The following is a 27637-nucleotide window of genomic DNA, read 5'->3' on the forward strand; positions in this document are numbered from 1 at the left end:
CATCACGGCTTCGATTGCCCGTACTAAATATGGTGGCACACGAGCCGGTTACAACCTCGACCACGTGACGGTACGCTCGCAGACGCCCGCTTCGGTCAGCCCACTCCGGCGCCTACTTTTAGATTGACCAATGAATCGGAGGTATGAGGCACGCCCCTTTCCCCTCTCCACCAATAGCCTCCAGACACCTTCCGCAAAATCCAATAATCGCTTCCGCCTCTCTTGAATGAAAAGCGAGCGGTCCAGTGAGCTGAGCCGCAGTCGGACGCAGGAGACAGGAAGCGCAACAGCGCGTGTCGGGGCTCGAGAACGGTAACCGGAGTCGGGTGGCTCTCTTCGCAGCACGGGGAAGCGAACGAGGAATCAGGTGAGCAGCTGGCCCAGGCGCGGGGCCGCGGTGCGGAGACGTCGGATCTGCGGGCGAGCGGGAGATAAGAGACGCCAGGGGTTGAGGGAAGGAGTCCGGGCGCGAGACAAGGGGAGGCGGGGCGGTTGGGGTGTCCCGAGCGCGCGTTGGCGGCCGTTGGGCGTTAGGGCGCATGCGCGAGGGGTAGACCGGCCGTTGGAACGCGGGTACGAGTCCGCTTCCGGGAGGGGCTGTCATGGCCGCCTGCAGGCTGAACCCCACCTTGGGGCAGAGTCTGCCTGTTCTTGGAAGCCCGAGGCGATTTGGGGAAGGGTCAGGAGGCGACCCGGGGGTCTGGGGCCGCGGAGCGCGAAGCCGGAGCTTGTAGACGTGACGATCTTCAAGATCGAAAGACTCTTTCTCCGTTCTTGCTTTGCGTTTCAGGGGGTGGATTCGTAGTTCCAGAGATTTAGGGCAAAAAAATGATGTTCCAGTAAGGAACAAAGTCTTAAATGAAAATTCTCTTTGGGGGCACTTCAGGGTGAAAAGGGTACGCGAAAGGGTCTGAGTTGTTACTTAGTCGTCTGTAAGCTTTCAAGTTGATCAGCTCCTGGGGCCTCTGCCACCTTCTCTGGGTGGAGCAAACAGCGCCAAATCCTTTCCTGATCTAATTTGTTTTGATTTTTAGGTTCTCCCTAGCCAGTCCTTAGAAATTTTTGTGTGTCAAGCCTAGTCTGTCATTAAATTTGTCTCCCCATTAAAACAAAAAGAGTTTCTTCGAACTCTTCTCCTAATTTTTGGAATGCACATCTCTTTCCGGATTTGAAGCCCAGAGTAGACAACGCTGCCTATTTTTATGTCCAAGGCTCACCCAAGGGTTGGTCCTCCTCTGTAGGGTGATCCATCCTCTTTTCTGTCTTTAACAACGCTCCCACCGTGGTTAACCCCCTTTCATTTGGTGTCTGGTTTTCCCTGCTGCTGGTCCCTTAACTTAGTCCATCTTCTCTGGAGTAACTTGGTCTTGAGCAAATCCTGATTGAGTCACAACTAAAAACCTAATCAGCGATTTCTTATTGTTCAGCGAATTAAGTATGAATGCTCTGGGCCTAACCATCTTGGTTTTCTGCCTCTTGCTTCAAGCAGCCAGTTCTTTCCAACCCCTGAAAGGGTTTGGACTAGTGGTTTCTGGACTGCCCTTTGCTGGCACCTTTTTTCCTCTTTGATGCTTGAAGTGAGCCTTCTTGTTTTCACCAGTAGGAATCCTCAGTACTTGGATTGCCTCTTTCAAGAATCCGATAAGGATACTTGCTTAGCCGCTAAACTCTGCCTTGAGGCCCCGATTCTGATTCTGTTCATTCAGCCATTTGCTCTTGAGTGCTTACCTGTTATGTACTAGGTCCTGTTCTGGGTGCTGGGCTGGCATGACTGGAGGGGGTGTTTTTTCAGTTGGACCCAACTTTAGAATATGCCTTTTTGGAACAACAGAACAGCTTCCCTGATGTTCAGTGGGTAAAGAATCTGCCTGCAGTGCAGGAGACACAGAGATGGGGGTTTGATCCATGGGTCAGGAACATACCCTGGAGGAGAAAATGGCAATTCACTCCAGTATTTTTGCCTGAAAAATCCCATGGACAGAGGAGCCTGGTGGGCTACAGTCCATGGTGTCAATAAGAGTTGGAAACGACAAGGTGACTAAACAATGGGAAATGCCTTTTTGAAACAACAGAGGTCTGAAAAAAGTGGGGAAAACAAGTTGAAAGGTGCTGAGGCATGTTTGAGGCTCAGCAGCAAGGCCTGTGTGTGAGGGTGACGGGGGTGACACACTGCATGTAGAGGGAGTCAGGTTGTGCCGGGCTTGATAGGCTGTGGTGAGGACTCTGGTTTACTCTGAACACAGTGGGATCCTGTGGACCGGTGTTGAGCAGAGGAGTGGCTTTCTCTGACTTAGCTTTTTTAGGCTCCCTTCAGCAGCTGAGCGGCATTGAAGGGGGAGTGGGAGATGGAAAGCAAGGAGCCCAACAAGGTGGCTTTTGACATAATCCAGGCAAGAGGTGACAGTGCCCAAGTGCCTATCAGTTGACAATGGCTAAAACAAACTGTAGTATTCCAGTAAAAAGGAATATTCATCAGCCACAAAAAGGAATGGTGTACTGATACACGGCCACAATGTAGAAGAACCTTGAAAAATAACGTGAGTAAAAGACGTCAGACTGTCACATGTTGTATGATTCCATTATATGAAATGTTCCAAATAGGCAAATTCATAAAAAGAAAGTAGATTAGTGATTGCCAAAGGGAGTTGGGGGACACAGAATGGTAGCCTAAGGATTCAGTCTTATTGACATGAGGAAATGTGTGCTAAAGATGATTGTGGCAGCAGTTGAAAGTATTTGTGACTGCACAAGAAACCAATAAAATGTACCTTTTAAACAGTGCCTTGTATGACATGTGAATGTCTCCATAAAGCTGCTCTAATCTAAAAAGAAAGGTGATGACAGCCTGGGAACCAGTGACGTAGCAGGGGTGAGAAGTGGCCTGATTGACCTGCTTGACTTTATTGGCTGGTGGGACAGGAAAAGAGAAAAGACAGAACAGTTCAGAGAATGGAGTTGCCTTTTCTCAGATGCGGGTTGAGGGGAGAGGTTGTCCATAGAGAGGCTGCACAGAGGTGGTTAAGGCCCTGGGGCTGCATACTCACAGAGGATGAGTGGCAAAAGGGCCACAAACTGGGCCTGGGACCATCAAAATCCATCTCAGGAAGAGGGACTGTTTTTAGCACTTCCACCCCCTACACTGGGCTTCCCTGATGGCTGAATGGTAAAGAACCCGCCTCCCAATGCGGGAGACGTGGGTTCAGTCCCTGTGTCGGGAAGATCCCCTAGTGGAGGGCTTGGCAACCCACTCTAGTATTCTTGCCTGGGAAATCCCATGGACAGAGGAACCTGGCCAGCTACAGTTCATGTGGTTACAAAGCGAAACAACTTAGCAACTAAATGACAGCAACAACCACCCCCTTGACTGGAGGCTGGGGTGCAACAGGGAGGACAAAAGACAGTATTCTCATGTTTGGGTCCCTTGTAGCCTGCACCCACTAGGTGCTCTGTGTGTTGGAATTAAATGAAGCCAGGAAGTGATCGCACTTTGTATTAATTCTTTTTACCATCTTGGCTGTATTCTTACTGGCTCCAGGCCCAATGGGAGGTCTTTTCATGAGAGCACTTAATTATTCCCTTGTGCAAACCACAAATAGCAGGAGCAGCTGGGGCTGGGTAGACACTGGCGAGCTCACAAGCTCCCATCTCTCCAGCATCCTGGCAGTTGCATCTCCAGGCTCAGGGTGGGGTCCTTGGGGAGTGAAGGGGGAGGGGAGTCCTTGAGACTAGGTGGTCTGAGGCTATTCAGTACAGCTGAGACTTTGAAGCTGAGAAGGAGGCATTTATTTGTTCAGAGACCAGAAGTAATGCAGCAGAGTCATGCCTGTGGGGCTGGGGTAGAGGCTCAGTGAGTATCAGCAGCCAAATGAGGCTGGGGGTGGCATGGAATGGGGTGAGCAGGGGCCAGAGAGGGAGGTTGCAATTGGAAAGGAATTGGGGTTTCACTTGGTGCACCTGTGGTTGTGGCCTGAAGGGTCCCAGTAGAGGTGAGGCAGCTTGGTGGAGGGTGGTGGAGATGTGGAAACAACAGGTGGAAGCTGGGAAGTGCTACACAGGTAGAGTAGTGGGACCTGCTGTTGGAGTCAGTGGTGGAGGTGAGTTAAAGAGAAATCAGAGAATGATGTCCAGTCTTGGCTTCAGTGGCTGGGCGGCCAGACCTGACCCCAGGACCTCACCCACCTTGGACTTGTGTCAGCAGCTCACAGCTTCTGTGCAGCCGGCTCCCTCTTCCCCCTCACTCTGGGAATTTTCCCGCCTGCGTCAGTCACCATTATTGCTTCTCTGAGCCCTGTTCCCCCTCCTCTGTTCTCAGCAGCATGGCGGAACAGGATGTGGAAAACGAGCTTCTGGATTATGAGGAAGATGAAGAGCCCCAGGCACCTCCAGAGAGCGCTCCACCTCCCCCCAAGAAAGACGTTAAGGGTTCCTATGTTTCCATCCACAGCTCTGGCTTCCGGGACTTTCTGTTGAAGCCGGAGCTCCTGAGGGCCATAGTGGACTGTGGCTTTGAGCATCCATCAGAGGGTACGCATCCCTGGGTCCTCCCTTCCTCGGCTCTCCTCACTGCTTCAGCGTGGTCCCCTCAGGTGAGGGGCCTGCACAGAGGGAACGTCCGTCCAGTTTCTGATAGCTCATGTGCTCTCTTCCCTCAGTCCAGCACGAGTGTATTCCACAAGCCATCCTGGGCATGGACATCTTGTGCCAGGCCAAGTCAGGGATGGGCAAGACAGCAGTTTTTGTGTTGGCCACTCTGCAGCAGATCGAGCCCGTCAACGGACAGGTGGGTGGACACCCTCCCTGCTAGGCCCCAGCTTCCTGATGCAGCAGGAATCATGGGTCGTCTTGTTAAAAATCCTTGTTCCTGCATCCTCTTTGTGGACTTTTAAAATTAACTACGGTAATTAGTTCTACTGGAGTAGGAGATGGCAACCCACTCTAGTATTCTTGCTTGGAAAATCTCATGAACAGAGGAACCTCACAGGCTACAGTCCATGGCGTCACAAAGAGTCAGACGCAAGTGAGCAACTTAGCACACACACACTTAGTTGTTACCAGTATCACCCCCAAAATGGTAAGCCAAGAGGAAAAACTGAAAAGTGCCCATTCTGACCACCCAGCAAGATGGCTGTTATTTCCAATGTGCTTTTCTGGATCGTTCACATACAGGAAGGTGGTCTTTTTTTTTTTTTTTTTTTAGGAAGGTGGTCTTACACCGAACACGGTTTTGTTACTGCTTTTATTGCCGACAGAACACAATTGTCTTCTCATGCCTTGAATGTTGTAGTTCACTACTTGGAGGGGATAATTGCGGTCCTTGCAGGTGTTCTGTTCTTGACATGCTGGGGCACACCTCCCTGGGTGGTGTGTGGGTGCATGAGCCCTTGTTACTGACCTTAGGATGGGTGGTCTCGGAGGGAAGGTTTCATGGGAGGCCATGGTGTGGTCTCAGTCCTTGGCATTGTGGGCCAGGAAGGTGTGGTAGCCTTCCCCTGGTGGTCATAGGCCAGCCAGAGGGCAGGCTCGGGAAGCTGTTAGCATGGAGGGTGTCACCAGCTAGGGGTCTCCCTGGCCTAGGGGGACACACCTGAGTAGCTATAAGGAGACGTAGGGAGGGCTTTCCTGGTGGCTCCAGTGCAGGAGATGCAGGTTGAGTCCCTGGGTTAGGAAGATCCCTTAGAGGAGGAAATGGCAACCATGGACAGAGGAGCCTGATGGGCTACAGTCCATTGGGTCAAAGAGTCAGACATGACTGAGGGACTAAACAAAAACAACAGTAAGCCTTATTACCTGCTAGGGAAAAAATAAGAATATACAGGGAGTGAGCAGCAGCTGATAGACTGGGAGAAGCTGGGGCCACGTGGACTGGACCTTCCAGGGGACCAGCACCAGGGTGGGCTCTGGCCAGGGGAGGACTTCGGACATTGCCTTAAGGGTCTGTGCCCCACCTGCCCCACAGGTGACAGTCCTAGTGATGTGCCACACTCGAGAGCTGGCCTTCCAGATCAGCAAGGAGTATGAGCGCTTCTCCAAATACATGCCCAGCGTCAAGGTGAGTCCCCAGACCGAGTGGGGCGTCACGTGACGCTCTGTAGCCTTGCTGGCCGTGGTGCTGGCCCAGCCGGCATTAACCAGGCTTGGCTGCAGTGGCTGCCTTTGAGGTCTGTGGTGGTTTACGCTCCTTAAAAGCCTGATGAATTATGAATGGCCCCCAGAGGCCTGTGCCAGGCTCAGTCCTGGGGCTGCTTTTCAGTGGAGCTGGGGCCAGGCTCTGAGGCCTCTCCTGTCCCCAGGCACCAGGTCTGGCGTGTCGGTGGGGGCTTTGCAGGGTCATGAACTGAGTGGCCGCAGTCACTGGAGTTGGGTGTGAGCTTTTGGCCACCAGATGGTTGACGGCAGCTTTCTGCCCACATAGGTGTCTGTGTTCTTTGGGGGCCTGTCCATCAAGAAAGATGAGGAGGTGTTGAAGAGAAACTGTCCCCACGTGGTGGTGGGGACACCGGGCCGGATCCTGGCACTTGTGCGCAATAGGAGCCTCAACCTGAGGAATGTGAAGCACTTCGTGTTGGATGAGTGCGACAAGATGCTGGAGCAGCTGGGTGAGTGTCTGCGCCGGGTCTGCAGGCTGTGGAGGCCCCTCGCAGCATCCCCCAGACTTCAGAGCCAGGCCCTGACAGGGCAGGCCAGAGGTTTCCCCAGAGTGGGGTCGTGTGGGTGGCCAGCAGTCAGGTCTCCTGGAAACAGATTTGCGGGCAAATCCTGGCATTTGGCAGAGTGAACTGCGGCTTCAGAGCTAGATCTTGGAGTGGGACCACATGGCCCAAGATAAGCCGTGTCTGGGCACATGTCCATGTTAGCCAAGGACTGTGGCCTTGCCACCTGCTGGTTTAGCTCTAGGCCCCCGCCTGCGCTCAGGGAGCCCTGACAGGGCTGGTGGGAACTGGGGCTTGTGCCTGGGAAGCGGCTGCAGCTCTCACTCCAGCGGCTATCTCTGCCTCAGGCTCCCCACCCTGAAGCGTGGCTGGAGGTGCGCTGGCACGGCTGCTCCGCTCTGGCAGCGTGTAAGTGGATTGCCGCTCCTCCCGCGCCTGTGCTTATTACCCTAAGTCCGGGCCCTCAGGCACCTGGGGCTCCCCCCCTCCGGCCAGTCTGCACTCACACCACCCTTGTCATGGGGCCAGCGGCTCCCTGGCACAGGTTGGGAGGGACTGGATCCAGTCTTGGGTGGGCGTCATGGTCTGGCAGGCGCTCACGCCCCATTTCTTGCCAGATATGCGGCGGGACGTGCAGGAAATCTTCCGCCTGACCCCCCACGAGAAGCAGTGCATGATGTTCAGCGCCACCTTGAGCAAGGAGATCCGACCTGTGTGCAGGAAGTTCATGCAAGATGTGAGTAATGGCGGAGAGCTCAGTGCGGTAGCTTCAGCCTCCGAGGGTGCAGGCTCTTGCCGCTCGCCAACATCCACGCTGCCCTCATGGCACAAGCATGCTGGAAGGCCGGCGGAGCCTCTTCCTCTCTTGTCAAACTGGGAGCTGAGAGCTTGGTCTACACCTGAACCGGGCCGGACCTTAGATCCAGCTATTGGGAGACAAGTATTGGGGGTACAGAGGCCTCTTTGAAGTATTGCAGCCACGGAGTCACTTTTGGAAGGTTCTGGGCAGGCAGAAGGCCCAGAAGTAAGCCCCGCCTGGCTCTTCCTGCTCTCCTCCCTGCACAGCCCATGGAGGTGTTTGTGGACGACGAGACCAAGCTCACGCTGCACGGGCTACAGCAGTACTATGTGAAACTCAAGGACAGTGAGAAGAACCGCAAGCTCTTCGACCTCCTGGATGTGTTGGAGTTTAACCAGGTGATGCTTCTGCACTCCCGTGGCCTGTGCTGGGGTTCCCCGCCTCGGGGAGGGACTCTGGCCCTGACCCAGGTCTGCCCCTCCCTCCCTCGCAGGTTGTGATCTTTGTGAAGTCAGTGCAGCGCTGCATGGCCTTGGCCCAGCTCCTGGTAGAACAGAACTTCCCAGCTATTGCCATCCACAGGGGCATGGCCCAGGAAGAGCGGTGAGTGTGGGCCACCCTCAGCCCCTGGCAGGCCCCGTGGAGGGGATGCCACCCAGGGTCCCCGTATCTGATGGCCACCCCTTGTTCTTCTCGCACCTAGCCTATCGCGCTATCAGCAGTTCAAGGACTTCCAGCGGCGGATCCTTGTCGCCACCAATCTGTTCGGCCGAGGCATGGACATTGAGCGCGTCAACATCGTCTTCAATTATGACATGCCTGAGGACTCGGACACTTACCTCCACCGTGTGAGTGGCCCACAGGGGTGTCCCTTCCCCTCCTTCCCCTTTCTCAGGGTTGGTGTTGGATGGGGACCTCTGTCTGTTCTCAGCCTGACCCTTGCTCCTGTCTCCCTGCAGGTGGCCCGTGCGGGTCGCTTCGGTACCAAAGGCCTGGCCGTTACTTTCGTGTCTGACGAGAACGATGCCAAAATCCTCAATGATGTCCAAGACCGGTTTGAAGTGAATGTGGCAGAGCTTCCAGAAGAAATTGACATCTCCACATACAGTAAGTGGCTCAGACAGGGCTGGGGTGCCGGGGGAGGTGGGGGACAGTGGTGGGGCCTTCTGTCCCCACGCCCCCTCCTCACTGGCTTCCCCCGTCCCCCGTGTGTGTCTTACAGTTGAGCAGAGCCGGTAACCGCATGCCCTGACGACCAGAGCCACTCTACTTCCCACGTGCTGCTTCAAGTCCTCTTTCTAGGCGACACTGGGCCTTTCATTTTACTGTTTAAAAGCTGTAGATTTGTGCAAGAATAAGTTTGTATTATGGAAGTCTGGCTCCCACAGTGTCTATTTCTGTCAGCTCACTGCATTTCATGGACACCAGGGGCCCATGGCCTGGTCAGTGAGCCTCTGGCCAGCAAGACATGCCACCTTCTGTGTCAACATGAGATTTAATTCTTGAAGTGTCAACACTGAAAGGTTTATACAGATTTTTAAAAAACAGGCAATGTCCACAGCCTTCACATCGTTTGAACCCTCTGCCCTGGGGCAGATGGGCCTTAGTACCACGAGCTTTCTTCGGCAAGGAGCTGAGAAGGGCCCTGCCCCTCTCCCACCCAGCCTCAGTCTTAGCTTAACCTAAAAGCAAAGTCTCAGCACCTTGGCCTCTTGTTCTGTAGCAAAGACAGATGACGGGAAAGGGCCAGGCTGGGCACGAGTCCTCATTCTGTCCCGGCCTGGTGTACTTGAGGGGGCTGCCCCTACCCTGGGTGCTGACTTGGGTGGAGCTGAGAGGCAGCAGGAAGTAGGTCCGACCCTCCACCCTTGCTGGGTGTTCAGGGGTTCGGTACCAGACGGTGGCTGTCACCCTCCTCTCCGTGGTGCGTGTGGGGCCCGAGGCAGGAGGGAGCATAGCATAGAGGGAGGAGAGGAGGTCATCTGTGTGTGCAAAAGCTGCTGAGGCCACAGGAGATGCTGGTTGGCCAGATCTGCGCCTTCACATGCCAGACTCTGAGGGCCTGAGGGCCTGGAGAGAAAGGAGCACAGCGTGAGAACGGAGCCCAGAGACCCGGGGGCCTTCTGTCCTGCACCCCTGACCCCAGGCTCAGCCCTTACCTGAGTCTGATTGTGGCTAGAGCCAGACCCAGAGGTGGTTGTGGCAAACTCGGAGTACTTGTTCCCAGCAACCATGCAGGCCCACTTGCGGTACTCCTCTCTCACCTGTGGGGCACAGGGGCCAGGTCAGGGGAGGACAGGCCCCAGGACAGGAGGAGGGGCCCAGCTCCGCCCGCAGCCTGGCCTGCAGCCCACCTTCTTGTTAAGGAGGCAGTACAGCACGAAGAGGAAGAAGCCCTGCAGGCAGTTGAGGATGCTGAAGATGTAGGACAGCACCCAGCTCTCCGGGTCGAAGAGGAGCAGGCCGAAGACCCAGGTGCAGCCCAACACGAAGAGCTGGGCGATGGCCGTGATAGTCAACACCCTGCAGAGAGGCGGCCAGTTGCAGCTGGGGGCCCCACCTCACACACCCACCTCTTCTGTCAGCCCTCCTGTCTGTCTGCTCACCTGGCTTTCTTTAATTTCTTTATGTCAGGGTTGATTTCAGAAAACTTCTGAGTGAGTTTCCAGACAGTAATCACAAAGATGATAGCATTGCCCTGGGCAGGGAGCACAGAATTCAGATTAGGGGGCATCCTTGGAACTTGCAGGGAGAAAGCTGGTACAGGGGCTCAATGTGGAGCCGAGTGCTTCAGATTTTCAAGGGTGTGGGGTGGGGCGAGGTGAGACAGTTACCAAAACGATGAAGGTCACAGGTCCCACAAAACTCCAGAGGAAGCCACCCTCGAAATTCAACCAGCAGCTGGGCAAGAAGGGAGGGTCTGGTCAGCACCCAGTAAGCCCAGAGGGGAGCAAGGGCTCCATGCAACCCCCAAGCCCTGGCCCTCCCACCACCTCGCGCTCACAATTTCTCGCGGCCATAGCCCTTGCTGTAGGCGCCTGCTGAGATGCCCACGATGATCAGAGGCACGCCGTAACCGATCAGGCAGAGCCAGAGCTTTCTCAGGCCTTGGCCCTGGAACACGCGCACCACGAGGAAGTAGAGCTCCACGCCCTCGAGGCTCATCCAGCAGAAGGCGGCCAGGAAGCAGTAGTGCAGCAGCACGGCCACCAGGCGGCAGCGCGTCCCCACCTGCGGGGGCAAGGGCGGAGGGACGGGGCGGTGACGTCAGCGGTGGGCGGGTCCGGGACTGGACTCAGAAGCAGTGAATCGGCGGGGCCGTATGCTTCCGCTGAGGGGAGGCCGACCACCCTACCCAGCTGGGAGTAGGCGCAGCTATTCCACTCGAGGCCCTCGCAGGTCTAGCGCCCAGGTGAGAGTGGGGCGCTCCACGGGGCGGGGCCTCACCTCGCCGCCTTCATTCTCGATGCCCGCCAGGAAGATGGCAGAGCCCACGAAGAGGCAGATGCAGAGGTGCAGGTGCACCGTGGTGCGCGAGCCCTGGATGGGCCGCACCAGCAGGAAGGTGAGGATGCACAGCAGCAGGCAGGCCAGCGACAGCGCCAGTCCCACCTTGGTGATCAAGGCCAGCTTCGGGTCCTAGATGCAGGATGGGGCGGGTGGGACTCCATCAGTACCCTGAGGCCTTCCTGCCCTCCTTGTGGGCCCCACCACCCACACCCACCTGGGACCTGGCCTACAGGACTCTGATCAGGTGGCTCATCTCCCTCCACCTCCTCTACCATCAACATCTGAATAAACTTACTATGTCTCTCTCACCCTAAACACCACCACCCCTGCACCCATGGGTGCAGCAGGTATCCCCAATTCTTCTGGATGAGTGCCCCACCACACACCCAGACAGTTCTTAGAAGGTCCCCCGTGTATCCTCAATGGCTGCAACCTTCTTTCCCTACACTGATGAGCCCACCTCTCTGACCCTCATCTTCATCTCATCTCTTGCCTCTCCAACACCTCGCTGCAACTATGAGCTCATCAAAACCCACATTTGTGTCCTTCCTGGGCCTTGGGCCTGGACCACCAGCCTCCCCTACTCTGCCTGACCCATTCCAGGTATTCACATGGCCTAGTGTATCTATGGATCCCTCAGGAGCTGTTAGCGATATTTAACAACTTGATGGAGCTTCCCCAGTGGCTCAGTGGTAAAGATTCCACCTGCCAATCCACTAGGAGATGCTGATTTTATCTCTGGGTCAGGAAGATCCCCTGGAAGAGGAAATGGTAGTATTCTTGCCAGGAGAATCTCATGGATAGAGGAGCCTGGCGGTCTACAGTCTGTGGGGTCCTGAAAGAGTTGGACACGACTTAATGACTGAACAACTTGTTGGGGGTGGGCCATCAGAGGGGCACTGGCTGAAGTAAGGCCCGCAGTGCCAGGCCACTCTGTTCAGTTGCTGAGTCATGTGGAGGTCTAGGGCTCCCAAGCAAGGGGCTGCATCTGGTCTGTGCAACCATGTGGAACCTCTTGGACCATTCCACTGAAACCAGCTGTCTGTTCTGCCTGAGCCAGCCATGCTACACTGGGTTTCTGAGGATGGCCCCGTCTGCTCACCTCCACGTCGTAGTGGGCCATGAGGATAGCAAAGCTGCTTAGGTGGCTGCACTGGCAAGTGATGCTTCCGTTGCCCCTGCCCATCTTCCAGCAGCCTGTGGTGGCCCAGGACCCGTTCCCATTGCTGTCTTTCTTCCAGAAGGCACAGATCAGCTCCTGCCGAGGCTTGAGCTCTGGCTGTTCCTAGGGAGAGGCGGTCATAGAAGTTAGCCTGGAACCCTCTCGTGGGTACTGGGCTTGGGTGGACCCCAAAGAGGGCTGCTTCTCCTTTGACACTTGTCTACTGAGCACCGATTGTGTGTGCCAGGCCAGGGGACCCGGGAGTGAACTGGGGAGACAGAAATCCCTGTCCTTCTGGGCTGACATTCTAGTGGGGGAGACAGATAGAAAATAATACACCTAATAAGTAAACTAGATAGTGTGTTAGCAGGTGCTGAATGCGAAAGAAAAGAGCAAAGGGGAAAGGTGGGGTGTGATTAGATTGTAATTTAAACAAGCAGGTCCAGGAAGGCCTAGACAAGTAGGTGACATGTGAACAAGTTGACAGGTAAAGGACTGAATCGTGGCGGAAAGGTGCCCCAGGCAGAGGGCACGTGTCAAGGCCCTGAGGCACGTGTGAGGAAGCAGCACAGTGGATGGCGTGGGGGAACGAAGGCTGCTAAGAGACCACAGGGACCTTGGCTATGGGGTGAGCAGTGTGGCTGATTGCCCTCCCCACCCCAGGACTCACATGGAGGGCGAAGGCAAAGGAGACATTGGAGTCGAGTTTCTCAGTGTTCGTGTTGCTCAGAAAGACAGAGCTGACCGCTGAGAGAAGCGTGACCTTGGCACCTCGGACAGGACTCTTGTAGGTCTCTTTCAGCTTCTCGGAGTCCAGTTTCAAAGAGGCATTGGCCAGCAATTTTTTCATGTTCTGACTGGAGAGGATGCCCACCACGGTGGGGCCTGGGGGACAGACATGCTGGCTACCTTCTGCTCTGCTTGCTTCCGTGCCCCATCCTTCCTCTGAAGATGTCTAATTCAAGCTCGCTAGTCTGCCATGATGCCCAGAGTCCCGCCCCAAGGCTCGGTTTCCTGTGGCTGCACATTCTGAAGCTGTGTTGCTGTTGTTCAGTCCCTCAGTCCTGTCCGACTCTTTGCAACCCCATGGACTGCAGCACGCCAGGCTTCCCCGTCTTTCACCATCCCCCGGAGCTCGCTCAGACTCACACCCATTGAGTCAGTGATGCCATTCAACCATCTCATCCTCTGTCACCCCCTTTCCTCTTTCCCTCAATCTTTGCTGTATCCTAGCCATATCCTAGCTTCTCCCTCCCTTTCCCTGGAGTGCCCGCTCTGGGTGCCTGCCATTACCCGACTCCTCAGCTGCAGCTGCCACGGCCCAGTCCAGCAGCATCCGTGCGTGGCTCTGGCCCACGGTGACGTTCCCTTTCCCCTGCTCCTGAACCACCAGGGACAGCTCTGAGAAGAGAGGGGGCAGTGATCGGGGGCTCCGGGTGTGGGAGGGGGTCCTGGGGGGCTGGGCTGGGGAGGACGTGGTCTCACCTGTGTTGTCAAGCGAACGGTAGGTGAAGGAGCCTTTAGGCATGGCTTTGGCCAGTGTCCTCAGGATCTGTTCAAGGCCTGAGAGCAGGTGAGTGACTGTGACGTGCTTGGAAGACTGATCCAGTGACTCCAGGTCTCCTGAGTTTTTCAACAGGTCATCCACTGACCCGACAAGGTCCTGTGGGTAACGAGTGACAGCTCCTGGGTTACTGCACCACAAGGGCGGCCCGAAGGACCCTGCTATCTCACATCCCCTCACCCCACCCCCACAACTGGGGTACACACTGGAGAACCACCTGGGTTGCCTAGGGGACAGAACCAGGGGAATCATCAAGACAGGGCAGTAGCCAGAAGATGAGTAAGGGGGTTGAGCATGTGCCTGTGTGCACGTATTATAACAGCAACAGTGCTTAACATTTATCACGCACTGGCATTATGTCAGGCCCTGTTCTGACATAGAAAGTCTGCGGCTTTTCTGGTGGCTCAGTGGTAAAGAACCCACCTGCCAATGCAGGAGACGCAGGTTCAATCCCTGGGTCAGGAAGATCCCCCAGAGAAGGCAATGGCTACCCACGTCAATATTCTTGCCTGGAGAATCCCACAGAGGAGCCTGGCAGGCTACAGTCCATGGGGTCGCAAAGAGTCGGACATGACTGAGCGACTGAGCACGCATGGAGGCACTTTCTAAGTCTGCACTGCCCGAAACAGCTGCCCTGAGCCCCAGATGTCACTTGAAATATGGCTCCACGTTGAAATGATAATAGTTTTAATCTATGGGGTTAAATGCAATTTTCACCTTAATTTCACTTGTTTACTTCTTTTTTTAAAAAATTAATTTTTTAATTGAAGGGTAATTGCTTTATAGAATTTTGTTGTTTTCTAGCAAACCTCACACTGAATCAGCTGTAGGTATACATATATCCCCTCACTTTTGAACCTCCCTCCTATCTCCCTACACATCCCACCCCTCTAGGTTGATACGGAGCCCCTGTTTGAGTTTCTCTCTGTCTGCTTCTCCATTGCTGCCCTACCGTTTTTCTAGATTCCATGCAGGTATGTGATATGTATCTTTCTCTTTCTGACTTACTTTATTCTGTATAATAGGCTTTAGTTTCATCCACCTCATTAGAACTGACTCAAATGCGCCCCTTCTTAGGGCTGAGTCATATTCCATTGTGTATATGTACCACAACTTATCCATTCATCTGCCGACGGACATCTAGGTTGCTTCCGTGTTCTAGCTATTGTAAATAGTGCTGCAGTGAACAATGGGATACATGTGTCTTTTTCAGTTTTGGTTTCCTCAAGGTATATGTCTAGGGGTGGAATTGCTGGGTCATATGGTGGTTTTATTCCTAGTTTTTTAAGGAATCTCCATACCATCTTCCATAGTGGCTGTATCAATTTACATTCCCACCAACAGTGCAAGAGGGTTCCCTTTTCTCCACACTCTCTCCAGCATTTATACTTCTACTCTTTAAATTTATTCTTAACCTTTATATTTTAAAAATGCAGCTATTGGAAAAATCCAAATGACATAAAGGGCTCACATATTTCTCTTTTAAAAAGTTTATTATTATAATCTTTTTAGAGGCTCAATATTTCTACCAGGCCAAGCACATATGACATATAGTATTTATATTGTATGCCAGGCACTTTTCTTTGAGACTCACTCCTATCAGTTCATTTAAACCTTTCCAAACTGAACTGAGGTTCAGAGAGGGGGAGTCACTTGCCTGAGGTCACACAGCAAGAACTGGCAGTGGGTGGGATGAGGGGTATTTGAACTCTGTGGCCTTGCTCCAAAGGTGAATTCTCAACTGCTCCATTTCATTGACATTATATTCCTCTCAAATGTGTGTGTTTGTGTGTGTGTGTGTGTGTGTGTGTGTGGGCTTCCCTGGTGGATCAGTGGTAAAGAATCCACCTGCCAATGCAGAAGACACAGCTTGGGTCAGGAAGATCCCCTGGAGAAGGAAATGGCAACCAACTCCAGTCTTCTTGCCTAGAGAATTCCATGGACAGAGGAGCCTAGAGGGACTGAGCAACTAAATAATAGCAATCCGTGACTTTTGTATACAGATGTATGCGTTTGACCAGAGGCCTCTGCTTGGGCATCTCCATTCACACTGAAACATCCTCCAGCCATCCCACACTGTCCTGCCCTTACCTGCATGGATTTCTTGGCCATGGCTGGTTTGAAGTCTCTGCTCATTTTCTGGACTCTTTCAAAGAAGGCAGAGAGACTCTGGAGAGAGGGGAAAGGTGGGGAAGTCAGAGAGTTTCATCCTGGGTGGGGGAGCTTCGGGGAAAATGAGTGATCAGGGTGAGCTGGTTGGAGGGATTTTTTGTCGCTGGTCCCCACTGGGGCCACTCACCCGGCTCTTGATTCCAGGGGGAGCGGTCCAGGCGGGGAAGGAGATCTCTGCAGGGGACAGGACAGCAGTTCATTAGCTGTGGCAGTGTCTGTGTTTGCTGTGGGCGGGGCCTGGGGTCAGGGCAGGACAGGTACCTTTACAGATGGTGTCCTTTTGCTTATCCTTGAGTCCATGTTTAGGCTCCCAGCCTTCGCGGCAGTGGCATGTGTGTGAACCCACAGTGTTGAAGCAGACGGTGGAGTTGTGACACTGATGCTGCCCAGAGCTGCACTCATCCACATCTGGGGACAAGAAGGAGGAGGTCAGGCTCTGCCCCAGCCCTGTGAGGCCCCTGTCCTCCTTGTGCCCCACTTTTTTCCCATATTAGTCCCCCAGGAGGTGACACCACCCGGTGTCCGCACATCGAGTGGTGGACACTAAGGTTATTTATGGGAAGTGTGCGGAGTTCTGACACACAGCAGATGAGCCCCACAGATAGGCAAGTTGTGAAAATACTGAAGTATCTTTTCTCGTGATTAGAAAAGACCCTGATGCTGGCAAGAGGAGAAGCGGACGACAGAGGATGACATCACCTACTCAATGGACATGAGTTTGAGCAAACTCCGGGTGATAGTGAAGGACAGAGAAGCCTGGCGTGCTGCAGTCCATGAGTTGGCAAAGAGTCCGACAGGACTTAGCAACTGAACAACAATTAGTTGCTGCCCAGAGTCCCTGGGAGCCTTCCCCTTCGTACCCCAGCTCCTTCTCCAGGACCCCCCAGATCTCACATTTAATTAACACATTAATCACATTTAATTAACAAGAATTAGTGCCTGGCATAGCAGGACACCTCCAGCATTCATTCTGTTTGGTTTGTGCGGGTGCCACTGAATATGTGATTGGATGTTTTGAGTGTGGGTCTCCAAGAGTGTGGGCTTCCTAGGTGGCTCAGTGGTAAAGGCTCTGTCTGCCAGTTCAGGAGCCCCAGGAGATGTGGGTTTAATCCCTGGGTCGGGAAGATCCCCTAGAAGAGCAAATGGTAACCCACTCCAGTATTCTTGCTGGGATAATGCCATGGACTATAGTCCATGGGGTCGCAAAGAGTCGGACAAGACGAATTGAGCATGCACGCACACTCCAAGAGTGTAGCATCTGAGCTCCGAACCTTCACAGACAGTGTTGTTTGGGCCATTGGGGGATCCAGCAATAGGCTTCCAGCCGGGGCGGCAGCGGCATTCATAGCTGCCCACGGAGTTGAGGCAGTGGGTGGAGCTGTGGCATGGCTTTTTCCCTGAGGTGCATTCATTCACATCTGAGGACAAAGCCAGAAGGTCAGCGCCACCGCCACTTCCGCTTCTCACTGCCCAGTACCAAGGACCCCACTGTGACTGCACGTGTCAGCACCTGGTGACCTGCAACTTGACTCTTAAAACACCTGTAAGATGGGCGTGGTAGGGGCCATGGTCCTCAGTTTATAGGCAGAAAAACTAGGAGTGAAACTGAGTCACAGGGGCTGGACTTCCAGACCAAGGATTCTTGCCTCTGGGGCCCTGGACCAAGGTTCCCCTTCTAGGAACCGGAAGTGAGAGCTTCCTCTGCTCGAATGTGGCAGATGTGGAAGGGGTGAGGTCTGGGAGATGTTCACAGAGCCAAGTTTGGGGCCCGAAGTCTCTGCTGTCTCCCTGGTCTGTGGTGGGACCATTCGGGGAGGCGATCCGCAGGCAGGGCCCTGGCAGACTCTTGTCATCACAGGAACCCGAGTCTCTTCTCTCTGCTGCTTGGGCTCTGGGAACTGCCTCGGCTCCTTCCCCAGCTCCAGGCCTGCCTCACTCTTTCTTCCTGGGGTCTCTACCTGTGCAATGCCTCGGGTCCTCTGGGCTGAACTCCAAGCCAGGTGGGCACTGGCAGGTGTAGTTACCCTCAGTGTTGATGCAGACGCTGCGGCCTTTACAGACTCGGGGTCTGTGCTGACATTCGTCCACGTCTGCAAGGGGAAGGAGAGCATGATGGATACCTGCTGCTGTGGACAGCCTTCGAGCATGGAGTTTGGCCACGTTTTCTGGTATAGAAGGATCCAGAAGGGCCCACTCTCTCTCCCCTGGTGAGTGGGGGCCTTTCCTCATTCACACAGAGGCATCCTATGGTGAGCATGGTGGCCCACATGTTCTGTTGTCCAGATGTGGCCCAAGTCCTACCCGTCTGCCAGCTCTGGCTCCCTCAGCCTCCCTGGGAAGCTCCCAGCTTGGATGGGAACATCACAGCCGCCTGTGTCCCAGTCTGAGGATTTGGACGAAGGACTGGGTGGGTCTTCCTGGAAGCCGAGCGCAGCTGTGTTCCCTCAGCAGGGCCCATCTTGGCTTCTAGTGATGGACTTTGTCCTGACTCCCCCAGGGCGAGTGCTGCCATCAGAGTTCTCCTTAGATCCTGCTGACTCCGGCAGGACAGCACTCTCCTGTCCATGCTAACTCTGAGGCTCCAGCTCCATGAAGATGGACCAAGATCCACCCCTGAGTCAGGCTGCTCAATGACAATGTTTTGGGGCAGTGGCATGGAAAATGAGGATGACAGAAAAAGGTCAGGGCCACCCGGGCAGTGGGCACCAGGCCGTGTTCGACAGTGGGGCTGATGTCTGGCCAGGCAGCCTTGGGGCTAAGAAGGTACCTTTTTCTGATTCCCATGAAGGCTTCCCCCAGACTGGCAGGAAGTGGTAAGAATCCATATCTGAGCAAAGTTCACAATGAGCAAAGGCTGGATGGCTGGAGCAGGGAGCAGGTGCCCTTGGGTGAAGGGTGGCAGGTGTTTCTGCCATCTTGGCACTTGGCCTCCCACTAGAGACGTAGGCCTGTGCATCCTGCTGGGTGGGTCTCAGCCTCCACCTTCTCTCCCGACATGGTCTGGGTCACTGTGGGGCCTGGATTGGTCTCCTCAGTAAAGGGTCAGGCCAGGGGCAGTGGTCTTTGACGACGTCTCATCATCTGGTCCAGATGGAAGCCTCTTTGTTCGACTGACTCTTGCAGTGGGTTGGGGGTTGATGTCACCCTGGGACACCCCTGACACAACATCCTCCCGGGCCTCGGTCATCAGAACTGCCTCAGGTCTGTGAACCGCAATTAATGGGGAGGGTCAGGGTGGAGCCTTGGGTGGGGCGGGGAAATAGATGGAGGCTGAGAAGCTGAGATGTGGGGTCAGGGTGACAGAAGGCGTCTTCTCCAGGCAGGTTGCTGGGCCAGGGGCGTGGCCAGCCAGGGACAGTGGACTGTTCCTTGAATCTCCTCCTTCAGCATTTCTAGACAGGTCCCCAGAGTCCACCACAACCCAGGGTGGACTCACCCTGGGTCAGAGGCCCCAGTGGGGGCAGGTCTCCTTCCAGCAGTCATTAACAATGGCGAAGAGGACAGATACGGTTCCGGGACACATGGTGCTGTGACCGCACTGAGTACCTTGAATGTCACCCCCATGGCAGTGGGGTGGATGTTCTGAACATTGAGAAGAGCCCCTCTGCAGAGGTTCTGAGCCTTGGGGTTCAGAGAGGGCTGGGAGACCAGGTAGATGCACAGGATGGCCCTCTGATGCCAGAGAAAGTGGGATGAGGAAGCCAGGGAGCAGCCCCAGTCGTCTGCCCATAGCAGATCCCACGGCCTGGACACGGATGACACATGCTCAGGTGCAGCAAAGGCTGGAATGCTGAGACGGGGTTGCACAGACAGTCCAGCTGAGCCCGCCAGAGAGCTAGGTCTTCAGGCGGCAGGCTTTAGTCCCAGTCAGTAGGCTGCTCTCTGCCTGGCACCCTCCTTGAGGCCCTTGGAGGTCCCTCTCCCAACTCGCTCTTGTTCATGCCTGTCTCTAGAGGAACTCACAACAGTGGGTGGGCAGCACACCCAGTCCAGATACTGAGTGGGATCCACGACCACCACGTACTGTTGTGCAGGCTGGTCACTGCACAAGGGTATCCAGCCAAGGAGGCAGGTGAAAACCAGCTCACACTCCATTCCCCAAACACACGGTTCAATGGGATGACAGGGAACTTTTCCCTATTCGTGTGAAGGCTCTGGCCAGGCCACATGTTTCAAGCACAACATCCACCCACAGAGGACCCTGTGAACCAGCAGAGACCCCACAGATGCAGGACCCCTCTTCCCTGTGAGGCTGTGCCTCCCTCTATCTGCAGGGCAGGAGGGAAGGGGCTGGGACCAAGGTTGCGGGCTCTTCTCTGTGCAGCAGAGTGGGTCAAAGGACCCTCCTCAGAGTCCTCTGGATCCTGGGCTCAGCCCCTTCTCACCTCCCACCTTCCCTTTCCTCCCCTCCCCATCCTCTGTATTCAGGTCTAACCATCTTCATGGAGCCCTCTCTGGAGTCCTGTCTGCCCACTGCTGGTCTCCTCTGCCCCTTCCCCTGCCTATCTTCTCCCACTGGAAAGGGGGCAAAGCCTAGTGATGTATGGAGGCCAGGCTCCTCCTGGGTCCCTGGTGAGGGAGTGGACAGGACAGCTGCTCCTGAGCACCCACCCTGGGGCACAGCCCCCAGGGATGCCCATCCTGGAGAGGGTGAGTTAGATCATGATGACCATAATTTAAAATGCCAACGGCCCTCACTGTTTTGTGCCTTGTTATTCTTATTATTATTATTTATACCCCAGCAACTCTATGAGGTAAACACCACTGTCACCCCCTTTTTACAGATGGGTAAACTGAGGGACAGGGCAGTGAAGTAACTTGTCCAAGATCACACAGTTAGTAAAAGGCAAAGCTACTTTTGTTGTTATCTGTAAAAGACACTCTTTTTGTTTGTTTGTTTAAAGCATAAACTCACAATTACATTATCACATCTCACATGTTAATGACTCCTCTTTTTTTTTTTTTTTTGGCTGAGCTGTGCAGCATATGGGATCTTAGTTCCCTGGCCAAGGATTGAACCCATGTCCTGTGTATTGCAAGGTGGATTCTTAACCACTGAACCACCAGGGAAGTCCCAAACAGTGATTTCTGAATCAGTATCCTGGCTAGTGTCACACACAGAGCGATCAGGGGGCAAAGCCAGGACTTGGGCCCCTGGTTCATCATGCCACCCCGCCTCTCCGTGCAAGTGGCACAGGCATAGGTACACCTTTCCTAACGCAGACCTGGGTGCCACACCTGTAACCAGGATGCTGCAGGAAGGACTCAGCATTTGAGGCCCCAAACCTCGAGAATGAGAGGCGGGAAGCGCAGCCTCATTCTTACCTCGACATGTGTTCTCACTCTCATTCTGGAAGATCATTGCCCCAGAAACAGGCTCATAGCCTGGGCTGCACGTGCAGTAGTAGCCCCCTTCCGTGTTCTGGCAGTCTGCTGAAGGTCCACAGTACACTGGTGAGGGTGGGCCACACTCGTTGATGTCTGGAACACAACAGGGCAAGGGGTCACCTCCCAAAGGCACGAGTTTGGTCAGTGCAGAGATTCCCAACCCCTACCTGACTCCCCAGCTTTGGGCCTGAAGTTTAATCAGTATACTTTTAGAAAGAATTAGACTCTCTTAGGCCATACTGCTGAGACTGGGCTGTGGCTGGAGCAAGCCATTCCTAAAGCTTGTGCAATCAGCTCTGTTCTTCTTGGCCCTCTGGCTGTCACCCCGGATTGAGACACAGTGGGAAGTGCTGAACTGGGGTGTGGGTAGAAGCCCTGTGTCCCCCTCCTCAGTTCTGAAAGGACAAACTGAGGCACAGACTCCAGACTCCTGGAGACCCAGCTGTGCTCTCTCTAGGAAGCCATGTGTATTCATGTCTCGTCTGTCCATCTTCATATCTTTTCCTTTCTCTTTTTTTCTGTCCTTGATGATGGACCTGAGGACAAAGGCTGAGGCCCCCAAGCAACACCCATGTCCCCCAGAAACACTGGACTGTACCCCATAATCTCTGCATGTCACGCCATCACCCCCAAGCTGCCGTACCGTCACAACTCTCCAAGGGGTCGGTGAAGATCTCCCCAGAAAAAGAAATGAATCCTGGAGCGCAGCGGCAGGCAGTGCCATTGACACATGAGGAGTTTGAAGGGCACCGCAGAGCGCAGGCTGTGGGGATGGAGACCTTGGTCAGAAGGTGAGGGCTGAGCCAGGGGCTGGGGACGGGGACAGGATCAACTCCAGGAGACGGGGTTTTGGGGAGGCGTGACCCTGGCCTTCCCCCTGTAACGGGTTTGTCTCCTGCTTGGGCTGAGCGGTGCGGGCGGAAGTCTAGGGCCCCTTCCCCAGGCTCCAGCTGTGGACCACGTTGCTCCCAGCAGACTCACCCTTGCTGTTCTGGGATCCAACTTCCGACAGAGTCAGCAAGAAGCACAACACTGGAACAGAGAGGGCGGGGCGTCAGAGGGGCCACCGGCAGGGAAGGGCAGATGCAGTCCCCAGAGTAACGCAAACGAGGAAGAGAGGGCTCTCAGCCCCTCCCAGGCTTGGGCTCTGTGTCTCTGTCTGTTGCTCAAGGAGAAAGTGGGTACGTGGCATCTGCCTGCAAATGAACACCCATGGCCAGGGGATCTGCCACCTGTCACCTGGAGGTGGGTTTCAGAAACTGAGGGATGGCAGGCTTCCCTCGTAGCTCAGTGATAAAGAATCCACCTGCCAATGCTGGAGACATGGGTTCAATCCCTGGTCTGGGAAGAACCCATATGCCACGCAGCAACTGAGCCCGTGCGCCACAACTACGGAAGCCCGAGAACTCTAGAGCCTGTGCTCCACAAGAGAAGCCGCCACCATGAGAAGCCCACAAACCACAGCTAGAGAGCAGTTCCCGTGAGCCACCACTAGGGAAAGCCTGTGCCCAGCAACACAGACGAAGCACAGCCAAAGAGAAAGAAACTGAGGGATGAGGAAGAGTTCCAAGCACCAGGGGGTCCCAGCTCCCGGGGACCGGTGTGGGCAGCAGCTCAGTAATCAGACTGGAGCCAGGCAGCCCCAGGTCTCAGACTGTGGTCAGGCGACCTCATCTCTCAGAGCCTCAGCTTCCCTTTCTGTGGAGTGGGGATGATGACAGGACCCATTTCCTAGAATACTGTGAGAATTAAGCCTGCAGATATCGCCTGGTGCACCAAAGTGTACTGTCATCAACGTTTCTTTTCTTAAAGTCATATTGGAGTACAGTTGATTTATAGTGTTGGGTTAATTGCAGGTGAACAGCAAAGTGATTCAGTTATACGTGTACATATATTCATTCTTTTTCAGATTCTTTTCCCATAGAGGTTATCACAGAATGTTGAGTACAGTTCCCTGGATAACGTTTCTTTATGTAAGGAGAGGGCTGGATCAGGCAGTTTTCTCAGATTCCACCCCCAACACTGAATCTAAGATCCTCCAGCTCCCATACCCTTCCTCAGGGACACAGGTTCACCCACCCCACACCCGTGTCGGTCAGTCCTGATGGCTTTCTTGGGACCCAGTGGCGACATTTAACCCTGGGCTGCCCCTGCCCCCACCCGAGTGCACAGGAAGATGCTGTGGGTTCACACTGGGGGTGTTGCTGGAAGGGGGTCCTCTCTGGCTGTACTTACCACCCAGGGGCACCCCATTCTCAGGGCCTCTTCAAGTCATCAGGGCCTTTAGAGATGGGGATCTCCTTACGATTCACCAAAGAGAGACAGACAAGAAGACATGGAGAAAAAATAGAGATGAGAGAGAGGGAGAAAGAGAGAGATGGAGACAGAAGAGGAGAGACAAATGGAGAGAAACACAAAGGCAGAAGTTCAGGCAGTGATAGAGATGGTCAATCCTAAAGGAAGTCAACCTTGCCTACTCGTTGGAAGGACTGAAGCTGAAGCTCCAGGAACTTTGGCCACTTGAGGGGAAGAGCCGACTCATCAGAAAAGACCCTGATGCTGGGACAGACTGAGTACAGGAGAAGAGGGTGACAGAGGATGAGATGGTAAGATAGCATCACTAACTCAATGAACACAGATTTGAGCAAACTCCGGGAGACTCTAGAGGACAGAGGAGCCTGGCGTGCTATAGTCCATGGGGTCGCAAAGCGTGGGACACGACTTAGTGACTGTGCAACAACAGAGATGGACAGAGAAATAGGGAACTCCGCAAGAGAGAAACAGACGTGGCCGAGATTGGACAAAGAAACACAGAGATGTGGAGACTGAGAGGGAGATAGGGAAACAATTAGGAGGCGGGGATGGAAACAAAGGGGGAGGGAGGGGGAGGACAGTTCAGCCACAGGGGGAAGCATGGAGGGCTTGGGGGAGGCACCCAGTCCCTGCCCACCTGAGAATGCTGTAGGAGGCAACACAGACCCCAACAATCCAGGGAGACCCAGAAGAGGGCAGTGGGCGGACGGATAGGGCAGGAGGAAGGGCAGGAATGAGTCACTTCCTGGGCCAAGGGAAAGCATGACTCACACACAGCTCGTTGCCCCTGGAGCGAGCTTCCAGGGGAATTCTGGGGTCTGTCATTGTGAGCCCGGCTTGAAGGGCTGTGAGGGGTCAGCAGACTGGAGGGTCCCCTGGCCACTCAGTCCCTAGGTCCAAACTTGATACCCTTAGGTTGGCGGTGGGCATGGAGTCCCTCCCAGAAGCCCTCTGAGCAAGGGTAAACTGAGGTTGGGATGCCCTTCCCCTTCCTCGTTTGAGGATTTCTCTCGTCCTCCTCTCGGGTCACAGGGCTTGGCTAGCTCCCCCCTCTGCTGGGACTCACTTCCTCTTTGCAGGACAGACCCAAAATTATTGCCGCACCGCCCCTCCCCTTCCCCACCGCAGCAGGATTATGCAGCCTGGGCTGATTTGCCCCCATTTCCCAACTTCCTGCTCACAACTGCCCTGTTTGTGTCCATTCTGCAGATGGACAGATTGAGGCCTGGAGCCCAGAAAAGGCTCAGGAAGAATCTGGTGAACAGAGGAGCTTGGGAAAGGTGGGACTGGGGCTTTCCTGGTGGTTCAGTGATAAAGAATACACCTGCCAGTGCAGGAGACATGGTTTTGATCCTGAACTGGGAAGATCCCACATGACGAGGAGCAACTAAGTGCGCCACAACTTCTGAGCTTGTGCCCTAGAGCCCGGGAGGTACAATTACTGAGCCCGCGTGCCTCGAAGAGCAGCCACTGCAATGAGAAGCCCGTGCACCGCGACGAGAGAGTAGCCCCGGCTGACAGCAGCTAGACAAAAGTCCTCGCAGCAGTGAGGACCCAGCAGAGCCAAAAATAAATAAAAAACAAAAAGTGACAACACTTAAACAGAAAAGGTGGAATGGGGTCAAGTTTCCCAGACCCTGCATGGGGGTGGGACAGTTCTTCTGAGCCCTGTGCCCTCCGCCAGGGCGGGGTTGGGCTCTGCTCCCCCACCACAGAGGCTCCCAGGCCACAATTTCTCCATCTGGGTCCTTGGAGGTCGCCCAAACAGGAGCTGGGAGAGGCGCTGCTGGTCATCTGCGCCCAGTCCCATCTGGTTTGCATTCCCCCTGGCGAGCCCTGAGCGGTTACATTCCTGGGGTGGGGGCAGGACAGGCAGCCTCTCTTTGCTCCTCCTCAGACCCTCCAGTCTCCCCCCAGACCAGCCAGTGAAATAATAACGTGCGTGTGCTCAGTCGTTTCAGTAGTGTCTGAACCCTTATAGACTGCAGCCCACCGGGCTCCTCTGTCCATGGGATTCTCCAGGCAAGAGTACTGGAGTGGGTTACCATGCCCTCCTGCAGGGAATCTTCCAGACCCAGGGATCCAACCCACATCTCCTGCATCGCAGGTGGAATCTTTACCGCTGAGCCAATAAAAATATTGTTTACTTAATTCTTTCTGTAAACTAGGAATAGTTTGCTTTGGAACTCACTTAACACAGCCCAGTAAGGTGAAGATCGGTCTTACCCCATTTTACAGATGTGCAAAGTGAGGCTCAGAGGCAGTGAGATTCAGCTCCAGTGACACACCGCTTTCCCCTCCATCAGGTGTGCCCCACACAGACTCCTCTTTCTAGCTTCCCCGCCCGGGAGCCACTGAGCTTATGCCTGCCAACCTGGGCCAGCACGGGGAATCCCGTCCCAGGGCGACCTGGGAAGCCCGGGTTGGTACCCCAAGGGCCATTTCTTCATTCTCTTTGTTGCTTGGTTGCTTAGGCAACCAGCTGCCCAGATAACCGTTAGAGCCACCCTGGGTGGGGCGGGAAGGGAGGCCCTGGGGAAGTCACAGCAAAAGTTCAAACCTGCCACCAGCACCGGTAAAACCTTTTCCACCCATCTGCAGCTGAATCTCAGCTGGATCCGGGGGAGCGAGAACGAGGGTCTCTGGGGCTGATTTTGCCACTGAGACAGTGTGGGACATGTTGGGGGTACCCCCACCTGGCAGTGAAGAGGTCCCGCCCCCCAGTCCTCCAGCCCCCTAGGATCTCCCTACAACCTGTGTTAAGAGCCGCCACCTGTGTGTGTGTGTGTGAGAGACAGAGATAGAGAGGGTCTCAGCGCTCCTTTTTGCCCCTCCTCCTTCCCCAAACCTGTCTCCCACTTTGGGAGCAGTTCAGAGAGCTCAGAGATTTCCCTGGGAGACAGGGACAGGCTCTAGAAAATGCTGGGGGATCCTGCCACCGTGTAGGGGTGCCTGGCCCCTGGCCCTAGGCCCCCTCAGCACCCGCCCCCACGCCCGGCCATGTGACTCCCTTCCAGGCTGGCCCCATAGCTGCCAGCTGCACCTCGCATTTCTCCAGGGAAAAGAGGGCGCGGGGGCACCACATGGTGCTGCCGGGGGCTCCCTGGCCGCTTGCCCCGACCCCTCAGGGCCCCAGAGCGCTCACCGTGAAAGAGAAGAAAGGGGCCGCCGTGGGGGCCTCCCATGGTCCGAGCTGCCGCAGGGGAAGCAGAAGATGGGGCAGGGCTGTTTCTGCCGCCGAGCTGGGCAGCTGTGCAAGCTTTCCCAAGGCCCGCCTGGCCTTTATAAAGGGGGGCGGGGGAGCAGCCGCGGGCCCAGGGCCCTCCCCGGAACTGGCGGGGCAGCTGGAAACCAACAGGAAAGTGGAGCGAAAACACAGACCCAGGGGCGCCGCACCCGCGGGCGCGCACACACACACTTTAAGGTACAACCTGCCCTTTGAGTGTCTGCACTTTCTGGCCCCTGTGTAAAACGGCTGGCGGATCCCAGGGGCTAGGCGGGGGGGAGGAGTCTTGCCAGGACCTGCTTGCCTTGTTTGGCCGGAGGCGTGTAGGCTGGGGAGGGGCCGCGTTCAGAAATAACTCGGGGCTCCCACGTTGCGGGGACCACCCTGTGTTGGCTGCCTTGTCTTGCTGAATCTCCAACGCCAGTTTCCCGCGCTAACAGAAACTTCCTCTTTTGTTTTCCAGATGAGGAAACTGAGGCCCAGAGAGGCCAGAGTCCACATGAGAGCTGTGCGGGGGGTGGGGCACAAAGGAGCCCTTCGTGGAAGCCAGGCTGGCTGGCGCCAAGAAAGCGGAACTGCGGGGCCCCAGGGCCGTGGAGGTCCGAGGTCCAGGAGCTGGCCTTTTCTGGGCCAGCGTTTCACCTGGTGGGAAACATATTTCAGGGATTCATGGACACTGCGTTAATCAATAGAGAAATCATATCATAGGAGAGTTGTTTCCTTTTCTAATTAATCATGTGACTGACTTGTCTCTGAAACCATCTCATCATTTAAAACAAACAAAAAAACCACACTATTATTTGTAAAGCACTTAATCTGAGCCAGGCCAGATTCACCTAGAGAAAGTGAAAGA

The 27637-nt window shown here is 54.9% G+C and overlaps 2 protein-coding genes and 2 long non-coding RNA genes across 10 annotated transcripts; 3 read left to right on the forward strand and 1 right to left on the reverse strand.

Moving 5' to 3' along the window:
- The first annotated feature begins 257 nt into the window (after positions 1 to 257).
- DDX39A (DExD-box helicase 39A) lies at positions 258 to 8822 on the forward strand. Of its 4 annotated transcripts, none has more exons than XM_086408818.1 (12): positions 258 to 367; positions 4313 to 4524; positions 4653 to 4780; positions 5957 to 6049; positions 6413 to 6596; positions 6998 to 7058; positions 7268 to 7386; positions 7716 to 7847; positions 7943 to 8052; positions 8153 to 8297; positions 8409 to 8556; positions 8672 to 8822. In XM_086408818.1, exons 5-12 carry the CDS (start codon positions 6567 to 6569, stop codon positions 8686 to 8688), a joined length of 762 nt encoding a protein of 253 aa, XP_086264944.1. In that variant the 5' UTR covers positions 258 to 367; positions 4313 to 4524; positions 4653 to 4780; positions 5957 to 6049; positions 6413 to 6566; the 3' UTR covers positions 8689 to 8822. The 4 variants fall into 4 exon arrangements, with proteins under 4 accessions (XP_086264944.1, XP_086264945.1, XP_086264943.1 ...); XM_086408819.1 differs by having other exon boundaries at positions 4316 to 4524; XM_086408817.1 differs by lacking the exon at positions 6998 to 7058.
- Positions 5218 to 26814, reverse strand: ADGRE5 (adhesion G protein-coupled receptor E5). 4 transcript variants are annotated; one of them, XM_086408809.1, is made up of 20 exons: positions 26704 to 26814; positions 22227 to 22277; positions 21889 to 22008; positions 21183 to 21338; positions 17816 to 17947; positions 17129 to 17275; positions 16119 to 16265; positions 15985 to 16031; positions 15777 to 15854; positions 13607 to 13784; positions 13415 to 13522; positions 12792 to 13006; positions 12062 to 12244; positions 10897 to 11088; positions 10454 to 10680; positions 10284 to 10350; positions 10056 to 10147; positions 9804 to 9972; positions 9609 to 9713; positions 5218 to 9519 (listed from the first exon to the last, which is right to left on the reverse strand). In XM_086408809.1, exons 1-20 carry the CDS (start codon positions 26741 to 26743, stop codon positions 9490 to 9492), a joined length of 2484 nt encoding a protein of 827 aa, XP_086264935.1. In that variant the 5' UTR covers positions 26744 to 26814; the 3' UTR covers positions 5218 to 9489. The 4 variants fall into 4 exon arrangements, with proteins under 4 accessions (XP_086264935.1, XP_086264936.1, XP_086264937.1 ...); XM_086408810.1 differs by lacking the exon at positions 17816 to 17947 and having other exon boundaries at positions 8926 to 9519; XM_086408811.1 differs by lacking the exon at positions 17129 to 17275 and having other exon boundaries at positions 8926 to 9519.
- LOC147368383 (uncharacterized) lies at positions 16153 to 16820 on the forward strand. Its single transcript, XR_015166618.1, has 2 exons — positions 16153 to 16285; positions 16504 to 16820. It is a non-coding gene; the product is annotated as an uncharacterized LOC147368383 (long non-coding RNA).
- Positions 26706 to 27494, forward strand: LOC147368384 (uncharacterized). Its single transcript, XR_015166614.1, has 2 exons — positions 26706 to 26982; positions 27248 to 27494. It is a non-coding gene; the product is annotated as an uncharacterized LOC147368384 (long non-coding RNA).
- Positions 27495 to 27637: the final 143 nt, after the last annotated feature.

This window comes from Bos grunniens, chromosome 7, assembly GCF_055505025.1.
Source record: "Bos grunniens cultivar Pamir isolate PY7600 chromosome 7, Bosgru_T2T1.0, whole genome shotgun sequence".
NCBI lineage: Eukaryota > Metazoa > Chordata > Mammalia > Artiodactyla > Bovidae > Bos > Bos grunniens.